This window comes from Corvus brachyrhynchos, unplaced genomic scaffold, assembly GCF_000691975.1.
Source record: "Corvus brachyrhynchos isolate BGI_N302 unplaced genomic scaffold, ASM69197v1 scaffold18, whole genome shotgun sequence".
Lineage (NCBI taxonomy): Eukaryota > Metazoa > Chordata > Aves > Passeriformes > Corvidae > Corvus > Corvus brachyrhynchos.
Window position 1 is genome coordinate 2,602,634 of NW_008246064.1, and position 14,621 is coordinate 2,617,254.

General features: G+C 41.6%; 1 protein-coding gene across 5 annotated transcripts in view; it reads right to left on the reverse strand.

The window, feature by feature from the left end:
* FAM188B (family with sequence similarity 188 member B) overlaps positions 1-14,621 on the reverse strand; it is a 65,375-nt gene that overhangs the window by 8,324 nt on the left and 42,430 nt on the right. For all 5 annotated transcript variants that reach the window (XM_017746726.1, XM_017746728.1, XM_008643113.2 and 2 more), the window contains 3 exons: positions 13,059-13,122; positions 10,771-10,932; positions 1,301-1,481 (listed from right to left, as the gene is read on the reverse strand). In XM_017746726.1, coding sequence (XP_017602215.1) covers positions 1,301-1,481; positions 10,771-10,932; positions 13,059-13,122 — 407 coding nt within the window. The remainder of the gene's footprint in view (positions 1-1,300; positions 1,482-10,770; positions 10,933-13,058; positions 13,123-14,621) is intronic.

The following is a 14,621-nucleotide window of genomic DNA, read 5'->3' on the forward strand; positions in this document are numbered from 1 at the left end:
AGGAATGCCATGGCAGGCTGGACAGCAAAGGGAAAAATTTATACGTGCTCTGGGGAATTTCTCATCCAGGGATCTTAGAGGGCTTGGCAGCTCTAGATTTTGGAAACATTCCTGGTGATGGAAAGACAGATTAGGATACCTGTTTTGGACCAGATGTTATGTGGTAGAACACAATAGAAAAAATGTGCCTCTAGTCCTGTGCTGAGCTTCATCACCCATGTCAATTTTATCTGGGATGTGGGAACCAGCTGGCAACCAAAGTCCTGGGAAAACTGATCATTTTTTGAGCATGTGACCCCTACAGCAGAATGACAGGGGCTTTCTTTAGAGGATAAATAACAGGCAGAAAGATGACTGAACTCACTACCACATCTCGTGAGGTTCTCAAGCCCCCAGCACTCCCAGCACATGAACAGCTTTGCCCCAGGGACTCAGGCAGAACATACAACACCCATCCTGCCCAAAAACCTGGATGTCGGTGCAAATAAGGAATAGAGACAACTTATTTCTAAAGAGCAGACTACAATAGAGTGGCTCCTTAAGATTGAGAAGGAATGTGGTTATCAAAGAATCACAGATGAGATTGTGTAAAAATACCAAAGGAAAGAAAACAAAAGGTAGGTAGGGTATTATTAGCAAACAGGGATTTAGTGGTGGAGAACATACTGAAGTAGGTGCTTTCTAAGGATCAGAATACTCATCCAAATGCCCTCCAGTTGGAGAAATACGTAGTTACTGTAAAAGCAGCTGTGTAATTTGGCATGGTTCCCTGAAAGGAGTGTAACAAGCTGGAAGACCTTTTGCAGGCTTGTGCTTCCAGGCAGGTAAGAGACAAAACTCTTTTAGCAGATTACTGGCATCTTCTTGCCTTGGAGGCAAGGATTTTCATGTTTCCTCATCCTGTGTGCTCATTTTCCTACAGGCATTTAGGGTGAGGAATGGGAGGCCTGCACTTTCTGCCTGTAGAAACAATGTGAGATGATGTGAAGGAGAATGGGAGTAGTAAAATACATTTTATGGTCCTGGGAGTATGAGTAAGGCAGAGATCACAACCTGTTCCTTGGGAATCAGTGCCACTGAAACATTTGCCAGTGTGTATAAAGTGACACACAATCAGTTTTAACCCTTTCAAGAGCTTATCCTCAAAACCTCCTTGCGAAATATAATTAATCACCACAACCAATTACGCAGGTTAGGGAAATTAACATTCACTGCCTGCAACCATCACTTTTTCTATTATTGGATCCTCCTTTCTGCCCCCATCCCGAGGTGAAATGCAGAGTCAGGGAGCTGCACATACCCACTGTCAACCGTATCTCTTCATCCTGGTTGGCCAAGCCATCGTAGTAATAGAGATCAAACCTCCGTCCCGTTTTCCAGTCACTGAGCAAATCCTTTTCCAAACAAAACAGCACACTGAAGTGGCTTTCACTGCAAACCAGCCAAATTGGGAACTTGGGGGTCTTCAAGTAACAACCAACCTAGAAGAAAAATAGAAAATATTAGGGTATCATAGGGGTTGGGGAGAGAAAAATTCATTGTGGAAAACATAGAATTTGTAAGATCATTTGTTTATTGTAATCTACAAACACTAATGAAGGCTCATTATAGACTGTTGATGAAGCAGACCAGAATAGCTCTGGTAAATCAGGGAGCATATAAAGCAAGTATTAGGCCTTGAGTTATGGCAGGTAATGAAATGCAGCTGTCGTGCTCTTACAGCTGTAAGATCAGATCCCAGATGAGCTGAACCAAAAGAAGCCTGTCCTCTGCAACAGCTGCAAAACCACAGTGATTTTAGGTCAGGAATAGGACACTGGATCAATGGGAGGCTGTGCTGCCATTCAACAATAACTGGAAACCAGGTAAGAGACTTACAGGATCTCAGGTGCCATGAGACATCCCTGCCTGGGCAACTGAAATGAGCCCAAAATCTCTTCCTGGATAAAAAATGTAACACATTCCCTTCACTTTATCATCTTCTAGTTCACAGTCCAAACATGTATTTTAAGCTATAGAAGAATGCAATACAGAATTTGTTTTGCTTCGTTATTCTTAAAAATGAAATAGGCTCAGGTGAAAAAAAAACGTTAACAAAAGCCTTTTCTAAACCTTTGTCCTTCTTTTGAAAGTGTATCTATAAATAACCTGAATATTCTGTAAGAAAGTGCATAAAAACAACTTCCATAGTCATTCATAGATATTTTAAACTAGAATACTCCAGAGATTTAATCTATAAGGGATGGAGGAAGGGGGTACCAACAGCACTGCAGCTGGGCTTCATACCTTGGAGAAACTGCTTAGGGAAACTGAAATCTGAAATTAAACATTTTGCTTTCAGCCATTTTGCTCTCAGGACTTTTTTCACTGAAAAACCCCTAGTGGAAAGTGAGTGACTTTTAACAGAAAAATTCTTACACATGATTTCTAGATAGAGATTTGTGCATGCAGGTCCTACAGTGCAGCCCTCAGGTCTTCACCATGGGCACAGTGGCAAATGGCAAATGCCAGGAGGAAGAAGCCAACATTAATTCTGTTGCAATCAAAACTCTAACCAGCACCCTAAGTGATAAGGAGTTCACCCTAAGCGATAAGGAGTTTGTGTTTTCATCTTGATTGAGGTTTAGACTTTATATCTAAAGTGTTACGAGTGTAAATTCAGCTGCCTTCCCCAATGAGAATTTCTTCTGATGTTAGATAACAAGTCTCCAGCTAATTAAGTAACTGTTCCCTGACTCATTACTTTGCTAATATCTATTTAAAACAGCCTTTTATACAACAGTTTTGCTTTTTAAGTAAATTCTTGGCTCAGAAGTAAAGAATTTTTTTTACAAGCTTCCAATAATACTCGTAAGAGGAGTTATCAAAAAAGAAAATACAGAGTTTCAACAAAAGATGGCAAATTAGAGGGACACAGATGAAAAGATTCAGTCTCACTAACATGCATATTTTAATATGCAGATAAGTCAAAGCCAAAAAGAACAGCCAGTCTCCTCCTAAAAATGTGTTCTTCCTACGTTTGTCTGCAAAAGCAACTTCCCAGCTTCATCAAACAGCATTTGACAAAGATTAGAGAGATACAGAACTTTCAAAGCCACGTCCACTCCAGCTCTCTCACATGAACCATCCCCCCCCCCGAAGCCAGGACAAACTGTGCAGATGATTGAGGGCTGTAGGAACATTCTCCAAAAATGTGTAGTTTTCAATTACAATCTTTGCAGAAAGCAGCGAGGGCATGAACTCTGAGACAACAAGGAGAGTCTAAAAACATTGTAGCTCAAATCCTCCTCTCCCTAGGAAGGGAGAAGTCTCTGTTTTGGTTACATCAATTTAACCAGCTGAGGATTAGCTGCTGCCTTTGACATCGAGATGCAAAACATATTTTGTAGAAAATACAACATGGAACCGTGCTGCTGACAAAGTAAGGACCATCCTCGCTGTGAGGATTCCTTTGGCTGCTTCTTCAAGCATCAGCTGTTGAGTGGAGTAGAGTCACTGAGTCATTTAGGCTGGAAAAGACCTCCAGGATCATTGAGTCCAACCTCTGACTGAGCACCACCTTGACAACCAGAGCACTGAGTGCCACATCCAGTGGTTTCTTGAATACTCCCAGGAATGGGGACTCCACCACCTCCCCGGGCAGCCCACTCCAACAACTGACCACATTTTCAGTGAAGAAATTCTTGCTGATGTCCGACCTGAACCTCCCCTGGTGCAGCTTGAGGCCGTTTCCTCTTGTCCTGCCCCTTGTTGCCAGGGGGAAGAAGCCGACCCTCACCTCACTACACCCTCCTGTCAGAGAGTTCTAGAGAGCAGTAAGGTCATCCCTGAGCCTCCTTTTCTCCAGGCTAAACACCCCCAGCTCCCTCAGCAGCTCTCACAGGACTCACTCTCCAGACTCTTCCCCACACACAGAATTATGCCCTATTTTACTGGTGAGGCCTGAGTGCTTCCTCAGCCGCCTGACCAGCCTGGCTGGTGGTAGTGATCCTGGAATAAAACCTGGAATCAGACCTGGAATAAAACCTGGAAGCAGGACAAGAACAGGCAGTTCAAAACACCCAGTGTTTTGACTCCTCAGCAAACTGCTCAAACTCAGCAGTGTCTGTGTGATCCAGCAAGAACCTGACAGAGATCGGGGCTGACAGAGACCCCTTCTTTGCAGTGTGTTCCCTACGACTGTAAGGCTGAATTCCAAAGGCAAATCAGGGATATGTGACTTGCATCCTTTTTATTAAATACTATTTTTGATAAGGGCTCAATGGCTGTATTTTTATCACTATTCAAGTATTGGTTTTCAAGCAGGCTCATTAATCACCTTCAGGTGGAAGGAGAGTAAGGGGGGAATGAATGAGGTGTCCTTTTGTGCTGCATGTTTCCAGTTCCTATGGAGACTTCCCTAACCCCGATCCTCTCCCTTACAAAGCCCTCAAAAATGCTCATAAGTTTCAGGGACACCATTCTGATCTTTGGGAAACATCAAGTTTTCAAAAGCAAGCCCCTTCAAAGGGCTCATTCCCCATCTGACCTCTGACTTTGGCGTGTATTCACACGATGGTGAAACTCAACCTACAGACAAGTATTTATTGCTGGAAAATTATTCCAATAGATCTGCCAGAGTGAGTGGATGGTACCTCACCATTTGGCTTTAATTTGTCCCTTGAACAAGGCCATCTTCTGCCATGTGCATTCCAAAAGGAACAAGAGAATGTGGGATCAAAACCAAGCAGGATAACTGGATATGGCCAATCGGATGGCATTTTTCTCCAGGAGTTTTATCACTTCATGTAATTTCACCTCCTTGCTTGTGGGATTTTACTATTCATTTTCGAGTTATCAATCATTCCTTGCTTTATGTGTCTTTCCTTGAATACAGCTGCTAGAGATGTTTATTTGAGAAGTAATCACAGTGTGTAATGGTTCCATGAAGGGCTGGGTTCTGTCAAACTGAGGAATTTCTGGTAGTACTGAATCCAGTAGGATTGACAGACAAAAGGATAATTACACAAAGCTTTCAGAGTTACAGGCAGCAGCCTATTGTTTGTCCTGTCAGTGTTTTATTCCCCACAGCTGCAATGACCTTTACTGAATGAATATTAAACAGTGTTCCAGGGGTGTTAAGAGTGAAGTGTCAGCGGTGTAAAAACCTCTTCAACAGCCCTTGGGGGAGCAGGAACCCCGTTGACCCAGGTCACCCATTCCACCAGCCCCACTGAAACACCAGGTCAGCCCCATCACTACTGTATTTGCAAATAATTAGGGGACACTGTGAGGGTAAAGTTATTGCCATTGCTGAGTATTTGATCTCAATCAGCTTGAGAAAAATAAAATTAAGGCTTATGAGATCTGCCATTCAGAGTATGCACTGTGCCAGGTGAGACAGAAATTGAGGAGGTTTTAGCCATATATTTATAAAATAATAGCAAACACTACTGCTACACTGGAGCCCTTGGTAACTTCTCTGCAGCTTTGGATCCTTTTTTTTTTTTTAATAGAAAAGGAAATCTTTCTGATCATGAATTGGGAGGGGGGCGGGGAAAGGACATGACTGAAGAAGAACAGAAAGAGATGTGTTAAATCCTAGGACTCCCAAAGAAGAGACTCCTGGAAAGCACTGACTTCTGATTAAAGTTCCCTTATGCTGCCATGGTGTAAAAAGCAGCAGATGTGGCACAGAAAACAGACCTCAGGGTGCCAGGCAGCTTCAAGAGCTTTTCTTTATCCCTGTCCCACTCTGCTGCTCTTCTGGAATGTCCCACCAAGTGAAGAAATTTTGAGGGAGATTCAGACCCTCACTCAGATGTCAGCATTTTGCCATTCCCTCAGAGTTTATAGCCCACTTCAGGGAGTTATATCCCTGCAATGACGAGGACAGGGCAGGATTCATCCCACTGACCTCTTCTGTATCTATTTCTAGGCCCTCTAATACAGGTTGGCCTTTAGGCTTTGGCTATAAAATCAAATAAGGAAGAGGTGGGTATTGTCAGAAATTTAGACCCCTGCCATTCACTAGTGATGCAGGGAGTTGGCTGGACTCTTACCTGAAGGATTTTCAGCCTAAAAAGCACCTAAAGTGAGATGGGATAAGTCCAGATCCAAATGCAGGTGTTTATAATCCAGAGAGACAGGTGGGCAGTATCTGACATCATTTTCTGCTTTATCTGTTTGCAAAGCACGCAGAGCTCTTCTAAACATGTGGGCTTTGTTATTCCTATGGTCTTAAAACAAAAACTCTGCCATTCTGTTTCATTTGGAAGGATGTTGACAGGGAAGCAATGCCAATACCCCATCAACAGTGAGTGGCCCCTGGGAAAAATAACTGGCCATAACTCAGAGGACAATAGGACTTCATTAAAGAAAATTTCAGTTCCAGGCTAGAAAGGGGGATGTAAAAACAAGGAATGAAGAACAGACTTTCTCAAAGGCCAATGCTTTGTCAGCCTTGTTTCAGTCACATTTGAATATACTTCGTGTTTTTGCCCGCAGTGATGCTCACAAAAGTCTTACATAAATAGCAGCTTCCTTTGCTGTATCTACAGGGCACAATATTTACCCCCCATTCCCAAAAAATAAATGGAAAATTGAAGCCAACCATCAGTTTCCAGTTTGCCCTTGCATGTTTTTGTGGCTGGTTTCTCAAAAGAGGTGGTTAAATCCTTCTTTCTCAACTTTCCCCTCCACAACCCCACCAATGGCCTGGCTTGAATCCAGCCCATCTGATGGGGACAAGAGATTGTTTGGGAGACACATTTCCCTGGGAAGATGGCTATAGGAGGGACACTTCACAGGGCAAAAAAAAAAAAAACCAGGTGAGGTGCCAGGAGACAGAGCATGTGTGCTGAATTTCATAATTCAAGCAGGCCTTGTCAGAGCACAGAGTGGTTTCTTCAAAAGGACCAAAGATAATATTTCCCATCTGTGGAATTTTAATGAATAAATTCTGTTTATTTCTGTTACTTTTTCATTTTGAAAAGAGACAGGGAAAATGTGCGTAGCTTCTTTGTCAATGCCCTCTCTGTTTTCAGAGAAGCAAAAACTAAAAAGCACCAGTCCCTTGAAGTGCTGGGCAGGGATTGGGACACTGTCAGGAGTCAGAGTAGGGTGAATTTGGGAGGTCAGACAACAGGAGGTTTAACTGCCAGGACAGCTTAAAGCAGGAGAGAATTGGTGAAAACAAAGACAAATCAGAGAGAAGGTTCAAAAGAGACAAATAACCTTGAATATTTCCATTATTTCACATACAACAGCACACACCTAAAGTGGTTTCAAAAAACATTTCTGCAGGATGGTGAAATTCATCAGCCAGCACCACACTGCCTTTAAAATGAAAGATTCAGACCTGTACTCATCCCAGTTCAGCCAGGAGCTTACTGGAAGATTTACTGGGATAAGCACTTTGACTTTTATTCACCTGTTACCCCTCTCTGCAAAGTGAAAATGCCCCTCTTGCAAAGCACAGATCTGCTAACAGGAAATGGCATTTAAATGCTATACATTACTGTTATTATTATCATTATTCAAGTTAATTGTGGTGTTTATTAATTGGTTATTAATATTATTAAAGAATTAGCAAGTTATTAATAATAATGATAGTAACAGCATCTGTTAAATTTATTACCTGAGAATGCAGATTATTTTTCCCCTTTTCACTGTTATTAAATGACCTGGCATAAACACGAGGAGCCTCTGTTTCCATCCCTTTCTACTTTTAATGTCACAAGACATTTTGAAAGAAAGAATTTCATCATTCTAAGTCTTTTCACCTGCAATTTTAATGTGGCATTTAGGCCAAAGGCTCTGACCCAAATGCAGGGATTTTCTCATCCAGAAGTGCTAAAATTGGTCCTGCCCACTCCTGTGCCTCATCCCCTTCTCTGAGGTCTTGTCCCTGCTGAGAAACCACTCAGCTTCCCTGAGACTGAACTGCTGCATCCTGCAGGTCAGCAGACAGAGGAAACCCCCACCAATTTCATGTGGAAATGTTTCTATTGCATGAAGTGCTCTAAATAAATCCCAGGAAACCTAAAATCTTGATTTGGACTTCTAAATTAAATGTGTAAGATCACACGGAATTGATATTGCTTAAATATGGGCTTAGCACAAAGAAAAGAAACCCAAAGATGTGTAACTTGCCGACTGAAAAGTAGCAGAATTGGACTTTTAGCTTTTTTTTTTTCCCATTACAATAAGGACTCCCACTGTGAAACTAAACATTTGCACATGAAACAGATGGAATGGATCCATCTGTCATTGTGAAACAATTTGCAGCAAGTAATTACACTGCAAAAACTCCACGGAGCTCGGTGATATGTCAGGACTGAGAGTGATGGTTAAACATTAACAACTCCAGACAAATTACTTGGGGCACACGTTTTTCTCATCAGCAAAGACAACACACGATCCACTGGAAGAGATGAATGGGTGGGGAACAGAGGGATTCTCCAGGCAGTCGCTGGAGAAGAAGGAAGGATCATTTTGTTTTGATTTGCCACTGCTGGAGTTTGACAGGAGGATTAATTCACGTGCCCTCACAGTATCTGCAACTCAGCAGCCACGCCAAGGGAACTGTGGATTACACACAGAATGCTCCACATGTCAGAAAAATGAGATAAAATGGTAGAGAAGTCTTCCTCCATGTGCATTTGGTGCATCTGGCCTGGAATCTTGAATAGCCCATCCTAAATGTGTCGGTCAGTTGGAACAAGTCTAGAGCAGGGCAATAAAAACAAGCTTTGGACAGGATGTGCTGATGAAAAAGGGAGGAACTGTTACATCAGCTGCAAATGCCCAGCGGATGGGGATGAATTGTTTAGGGGGCAGGTTGGATTAGGAGTAAAATTATAATCAGAGGAAACTAAGTAAATGAAGAGTCTGATTTATTAATAGTATTTCCAAACACGGGCTGTGTAGTAGATATTAAAATCTCCAAATTCACAAGGACCTGCAAATCTTTATTTGCATTTATTCATGTTTTAGAGTAGAGATGGGTGAGTAAAACTGTAAGATGACAGTTATATGCACTAAAATCAATGAGAAAATGACCATCTGAGCAAAAAGGGACTTAATAGATACAGATTTTTAAAAGAAACCCTGCTATATAACAGGACACAAAAATATCCTGAGTTTTCCCTTGAGAGATTGGCTGGATATGACCTAAAGGGAGTTTTCTGACTCCAGTGTCTGTGATTCACCATATAGCACGCTCAGGATTTTCTTACTGCTGGAAACAAAAAATAAACCCAACCAAAAATGACAGTCCTTTTCCATGGCTGGTTTCAGTTACCAGCCTCAGAGCCACACTGTAATTGGATGCTGAGAGGAATGAAAGAGTCACTTTGAAAGACAAATTCTATTCTCGGTTCCACTGCTGCAAACTGCCACTGACATTTCTTTTTCCTGAACTGCTCTAAATTTTGTACCAGGAAGCAGAATCTGGCTCCTCACACTGGCTCCTCACGCTGAAGCCACAGTGGAGACTCCCCAGTTTGGGGCCAAAGTCCACCAGAATCGGACTTTTGTCCCAGTCCTAAGCAGACATTGCCTCTGAAATGAAATGCAGAGAACACCCAGATGTTCTTAATAAAAACCAGGACAATTTGCAGCAGATGCCCAACTAGGGTAGACTCTTTAAAAAAAGGAAACTACGTCTGCTGGAGTTTCTGTAACTGATTAAGTCACTGGCCTGGAAAAACAGATCCCGGCTCACGAGTCCAGCTCCCATGCAAGAGCACAGCAGTAGAAACAGATCCCCTCTACCACATAATTTACAGAATAAGTGGAAAATGGTGTCTGAATCTCTGGGCAACATTTTATTTTTAGAGGGCAGGTGGGTAAGAAATAGCTCTTACCTGCCCTGACCTCGTTTACCATTTTGCTACTCCCGAGTCATTTTCCTCACTAGAGAATGGAACAAATTCTGGAGTGGTGCATAACCATTTTTTGAGGGTTTACATTGTTTATAGAAAAGAAAAAGAAGCGTGAACCAGACACAGAAGCTTATTTATTTATAGTCCATTCTATTCTGAATTAATCTGATTTGGGTACACTGATAAACTGTCCTGACTGAATTCAAGCCTTTTGTAATCTGGTGAATAATGTAAATGATTGTGTTAATTAAAAATAACAAAAGTTATAATTTGCCAGTAGCAGAAGAATGTAGCTGACTTCAACCTTATGGGAAGGAGTTAAAATCAAGCTTTGTTTTCAGTCTCACATTTAGATCAGATCAGTACAAACAAATCCTTTGGTAATCACTTCCAAACTTTTACAGAGGTGATGATGCTGCAAATGCAGGTGGGACTGCTACAAGTATCTAATCTAGCATCTCATAAAAGCAAGAGAATTTCAAATAATATTCTTGCATCAAACACAAAATTGGCTGTTTAGAACAGAACAGGTCTTTAGGAAACATGTCCATCCTGACATCCTCCATCTCCTCTTGATGGAGAACTAGTGAAATGCTCACACAAGTTTTTCCCGAGGAAAACTAACAGCTGTCACTCCTTTTAAAGTTTTAATCTATCTCTTCATTTTCATAATGACTACAATTGAAATACAACTACCAAAAGCAATTAAAGGGAACAATTCCATTGCATTAACAGCTATTTGAATTGTCTGTAATTTTTTTTTACTGGTAATAGAATCACCACTACAGCACAGAAGAGATAAACTGAACCAAGGCAGTAATTTCTCTGCTGCTTTATTCACTCCAAGCTGATTTTAAAAGTAATTGTTTTCTTTTTAATTAAACCAGGGGAATGGAAAACATACCTGACAGACATCATAGTGCTCAAAGAGGGACAGCAAACCGATGTCACTGCGACTCGTGATGCCTTTCAGAATGGTGATGTTGCCATTCCCAGAGTCCAGCTCTATCACGTTGTTGAAAACATTGGACACAGCTTTGCCAGTCAAAAGCAAGTTCACCAATTCCTGTTTGGGACATGTTAAAAAAACAAAAACAAAAACAAAACAAAAACCAAACAGTAGTTGAACATCAGCACAAGACTGATTCAGGATTGATAGAGTTACACATCTACATGACCCCTAATTTACGTGGTTGCTTTAGGTTTATGGTTGGGATCAGGACTGCTTATAAAAAGATTCCAGACATTTGGGTCAAAGTCTTCCGAAGTAAAATGAGGAAATCAGAAAATCAGGGAGTATCCTGAGTTGGGAGGGACCCGCAAGGATCATCCAGTCCCACTCCTGGCCCTACAAAGGACACCCCAATGATCCCACCCTGTCCCTCAAAGCGGTGTCCAAACACTCCTGGAGCTCTGGCAGCCCTGGGGCTGTGCCCATTCCCTGGGGAGCCTGGGCAGTGCCCCAGCACCCGCTGGGGAAAAAAACCTTTGCCAGCTGTGTGCTGGACTTTTTGTCCAGAAGGATGCTGTGAGAGACAGTACTGAAAGCTTTGCTGAAGCCCAAATATTGAAGGAGTTTTCAATTTTCATCCTTCCAGAGGCAAACGGCTGATAATCAATTTACTCTCACATCCAACTCTCAAACACCTCATGTAAGTCTTGGGTTTGGGGATTTTTTTTAATGAAAACATTTTGGTTTCCCTTCTTCTCTACAATGAAAAGTATGGCATGAATGATAAAAACTCAAAGCCTGTACAGTACTGTATGACATCTCTGTATGTGCTTAGTGATGTATTTTGTATGTTGGACATGATTTGTTAAATTATCATTATTTCTGCATGAACTAAAGTCTCATTCAGTAAGACTTTTACCCATATGGATCCAGATCACTAAGATACTGATTCTTAGAGATGATTGTTGATTATTTCCTCTCCAATGGAAGCAGGGTGTGTTAGAGGCTAAACACACGTGACAGGGGGGCATGTGCACATGTGAGCATGCCTGAAGTTCAAGAACAGAGATATGGGGTATTTTTCTTAGCTAACATCCCACCAGGGCCAGCTGGGGTGCAACAGCATGAAACCAGAGCTAAGAGCAGGCTGTGCTGCAGCAGTGAACAGCTCACTATTAATAAATAACATATGGTTAGAAACAGGAGGGGAAATAACAAAGAGAAAAGTTTCCAGAAAAAATACTGTGAATTACCATGTCCAAAGACATGAATAACTCTGGTATGGCCAGTTTGGAATTGGTCTTAAAAATACTGCACACAATTATAGCTCTGTGTTTCTCCTGAAGGATTCCCCAGAGTTTATAGGTTCTTACAGATGTTTTTAGTATTTCTAATCCACCAGGGGTGTTCCACCACCTTCCTGAGGAACCATTGTGTGGTCACAGTACAAAAGTCCTCTAGCAACAAGAGAAGAACATGAAGCTTGTCTTTGGCAGCCAGAAGGGCAATAGATAGAATCATGGAATCACTGAGGAGCTGTAGTATCAGACATGGAACCTCAGGCACCTTTCTGAAAGGGCAGGGAGGGAACACAGCGATATCTCAGCACTAAAATCAACCAAGGAGTCCAAAAGAGGCAGATCAGAGGAGTGTGAGGACATGGACACACAGGTAGAGGAACGCGCAGGCCAGAAAACCAGCCTGAAAAGCAGAACCTCTGAAAGCAAAGACAACAATGTGCCAAAACATGAGGAAAAAGAATAAAGGATGAAGGAGCTTGACGTTATGGGGATAAGGGAAAACACAAAAGGAAATTGGTGGAGATTTTATAGCAGCCTTCCCATACCTAAAGGGGCTCCAAAAGAGCTGGAGAGGGACATTTCACAAGTGGATGGAGTGACAGGACAAGGGGAAATGGCCTTCAGCTGAAGGAGTGGAGGTTTAGATGGGATATTAGGAAGAAATTCTTTACTGTGAGGATGGTGAGGCCCTGGCACAGGTTGCCCTGAGAGGATGTGGACTTCCCGTCCCTGGAGATGTTCAAGAACAGGCTGGATAGGGCTTGGAGCAGCCTGAACTAGGGGAAGGTTTGGAACAAGATGAACTTTAAGGTCCCTTCCAACTTAAACCATTCTGTGATTCCTTGACTCTGGGACTTAAAAATAAGAAATGCCATCTCATCCCAGACGTCAGTTCACAGAAGAGGCACAGGACAGCCCAAAACTGTACCTCTGACTCACCTGAGTGCAGTAGCCATGGCTGCCAATCAGGCGGTTTGTGAGCACATCGAAGTCATTGCGCACCCTGAAGAGGAAAGTACAATTATATTTAAATACAATTAAATTTAAATGCAATTGCTTCTTTTCGTTAGGCACAACATCTCTAAATCTTACAGAAAAACAAAACCAAACTGTTTCCCAACCATAAATACAGCTCTGTATTTTCTGAGTCCTTTCAAGGTGATTTTTTACACGGCAAAAAAACATTAATATATCAACTAAACCTGTGGGAAGCAAAAGTTTGGTAGAGCTAGGCTTGAATGAAACAGCTGTAGAGGAGAAAAGAAGTCACTGTCATCACTAGGTAGAATTTTAGAAGTTAGAATTACTGCACTATTTAGGTGACAGAATCACAGAATGGTTGAGGTTGGAAGGGACCTCTGGAGATCCCTTTGTCCACCCCACCTCTGGTACCTGCAGCCAGGTCCACATCTGGATGGTTTCTGAATATCTCTAAAGAGACAGACTCCAAAATGTACCTGGGCAACATATTCCAGTAGTCAGATAAGATTTTCCATTTGCTATTCCTTGTAATATATCCATACCATCTATACACCACATTGGCCATGAAAAGAAGAAGAAAAGAAAAAAGCCCTCCAGGTGTCCACATTTATAGTGGTGCTGTGTGACCCCCAGTGATATGTTGTGACACCAAAGAGAAAAGTCTGAAACTGCAGTACCCATAATTATGGAGTAATGTCTCCCCAAACTAAGTTCACTCTCTCCTAACCCGTGGAATTATTGAATTAGGGATTGGTTGACGGCCTAAACGATAAAGGTTGTAACTGCGGTCGTTTTTTATCCTGCAGATATAATGGAATTGCAAACACTACTTTGTACATCAATAAATGTTTAATCTAGCTTTGAGGAAAAGCAATGCACTATATTCTGGGAGAGTTATGGCAATAAAATCCACAGATTAATTCTGCGGGTCATAAAGAAGCTCTTTTCCTTCAGCATAAAATATGCTGATCTCAATTGTTGTGACTCCATCCTTATTTTGGTATTGCTACTGAGGTAGAGAGAATGCCTGAATGATCATCAGCTAAAACTTAGTTATTTTACACACATCCAGGCTTCTTATTTGACTTGGGAAATCCATCTATACAAATATCCATGTTTCTTGACAATTGGCACAATTACTTTTATTTTAAAAAGACGGTATTTTGTTTGTGACAAAGCAGGAGTTGAATTGATGTGGTCAGGGTAAAGCCAGCTGGGAATTTCCCCTTGACATTCCTACACATGCTCCATTAAAAATTTATTTATTAAGTAAAAACCCAGGATGTTTCCTGTCTTCATCCCAAACTGTAGATAATTATTTTCTCACAGGATTTCATTGAAGGCCAAAATCAGAATGTAACATATAATTTCAAGGTTGACAGCGCTAAAGATAAATTAAAATCATTCAAATAAAGTCATAGTCATGGAATCCCAATTCCCAAACTTTAGGTAATTATTTTCTCAGGATTTCTCTGAATGCCAAAATCAGAATGTAACATATATTTTCGAGGTTTACAGACC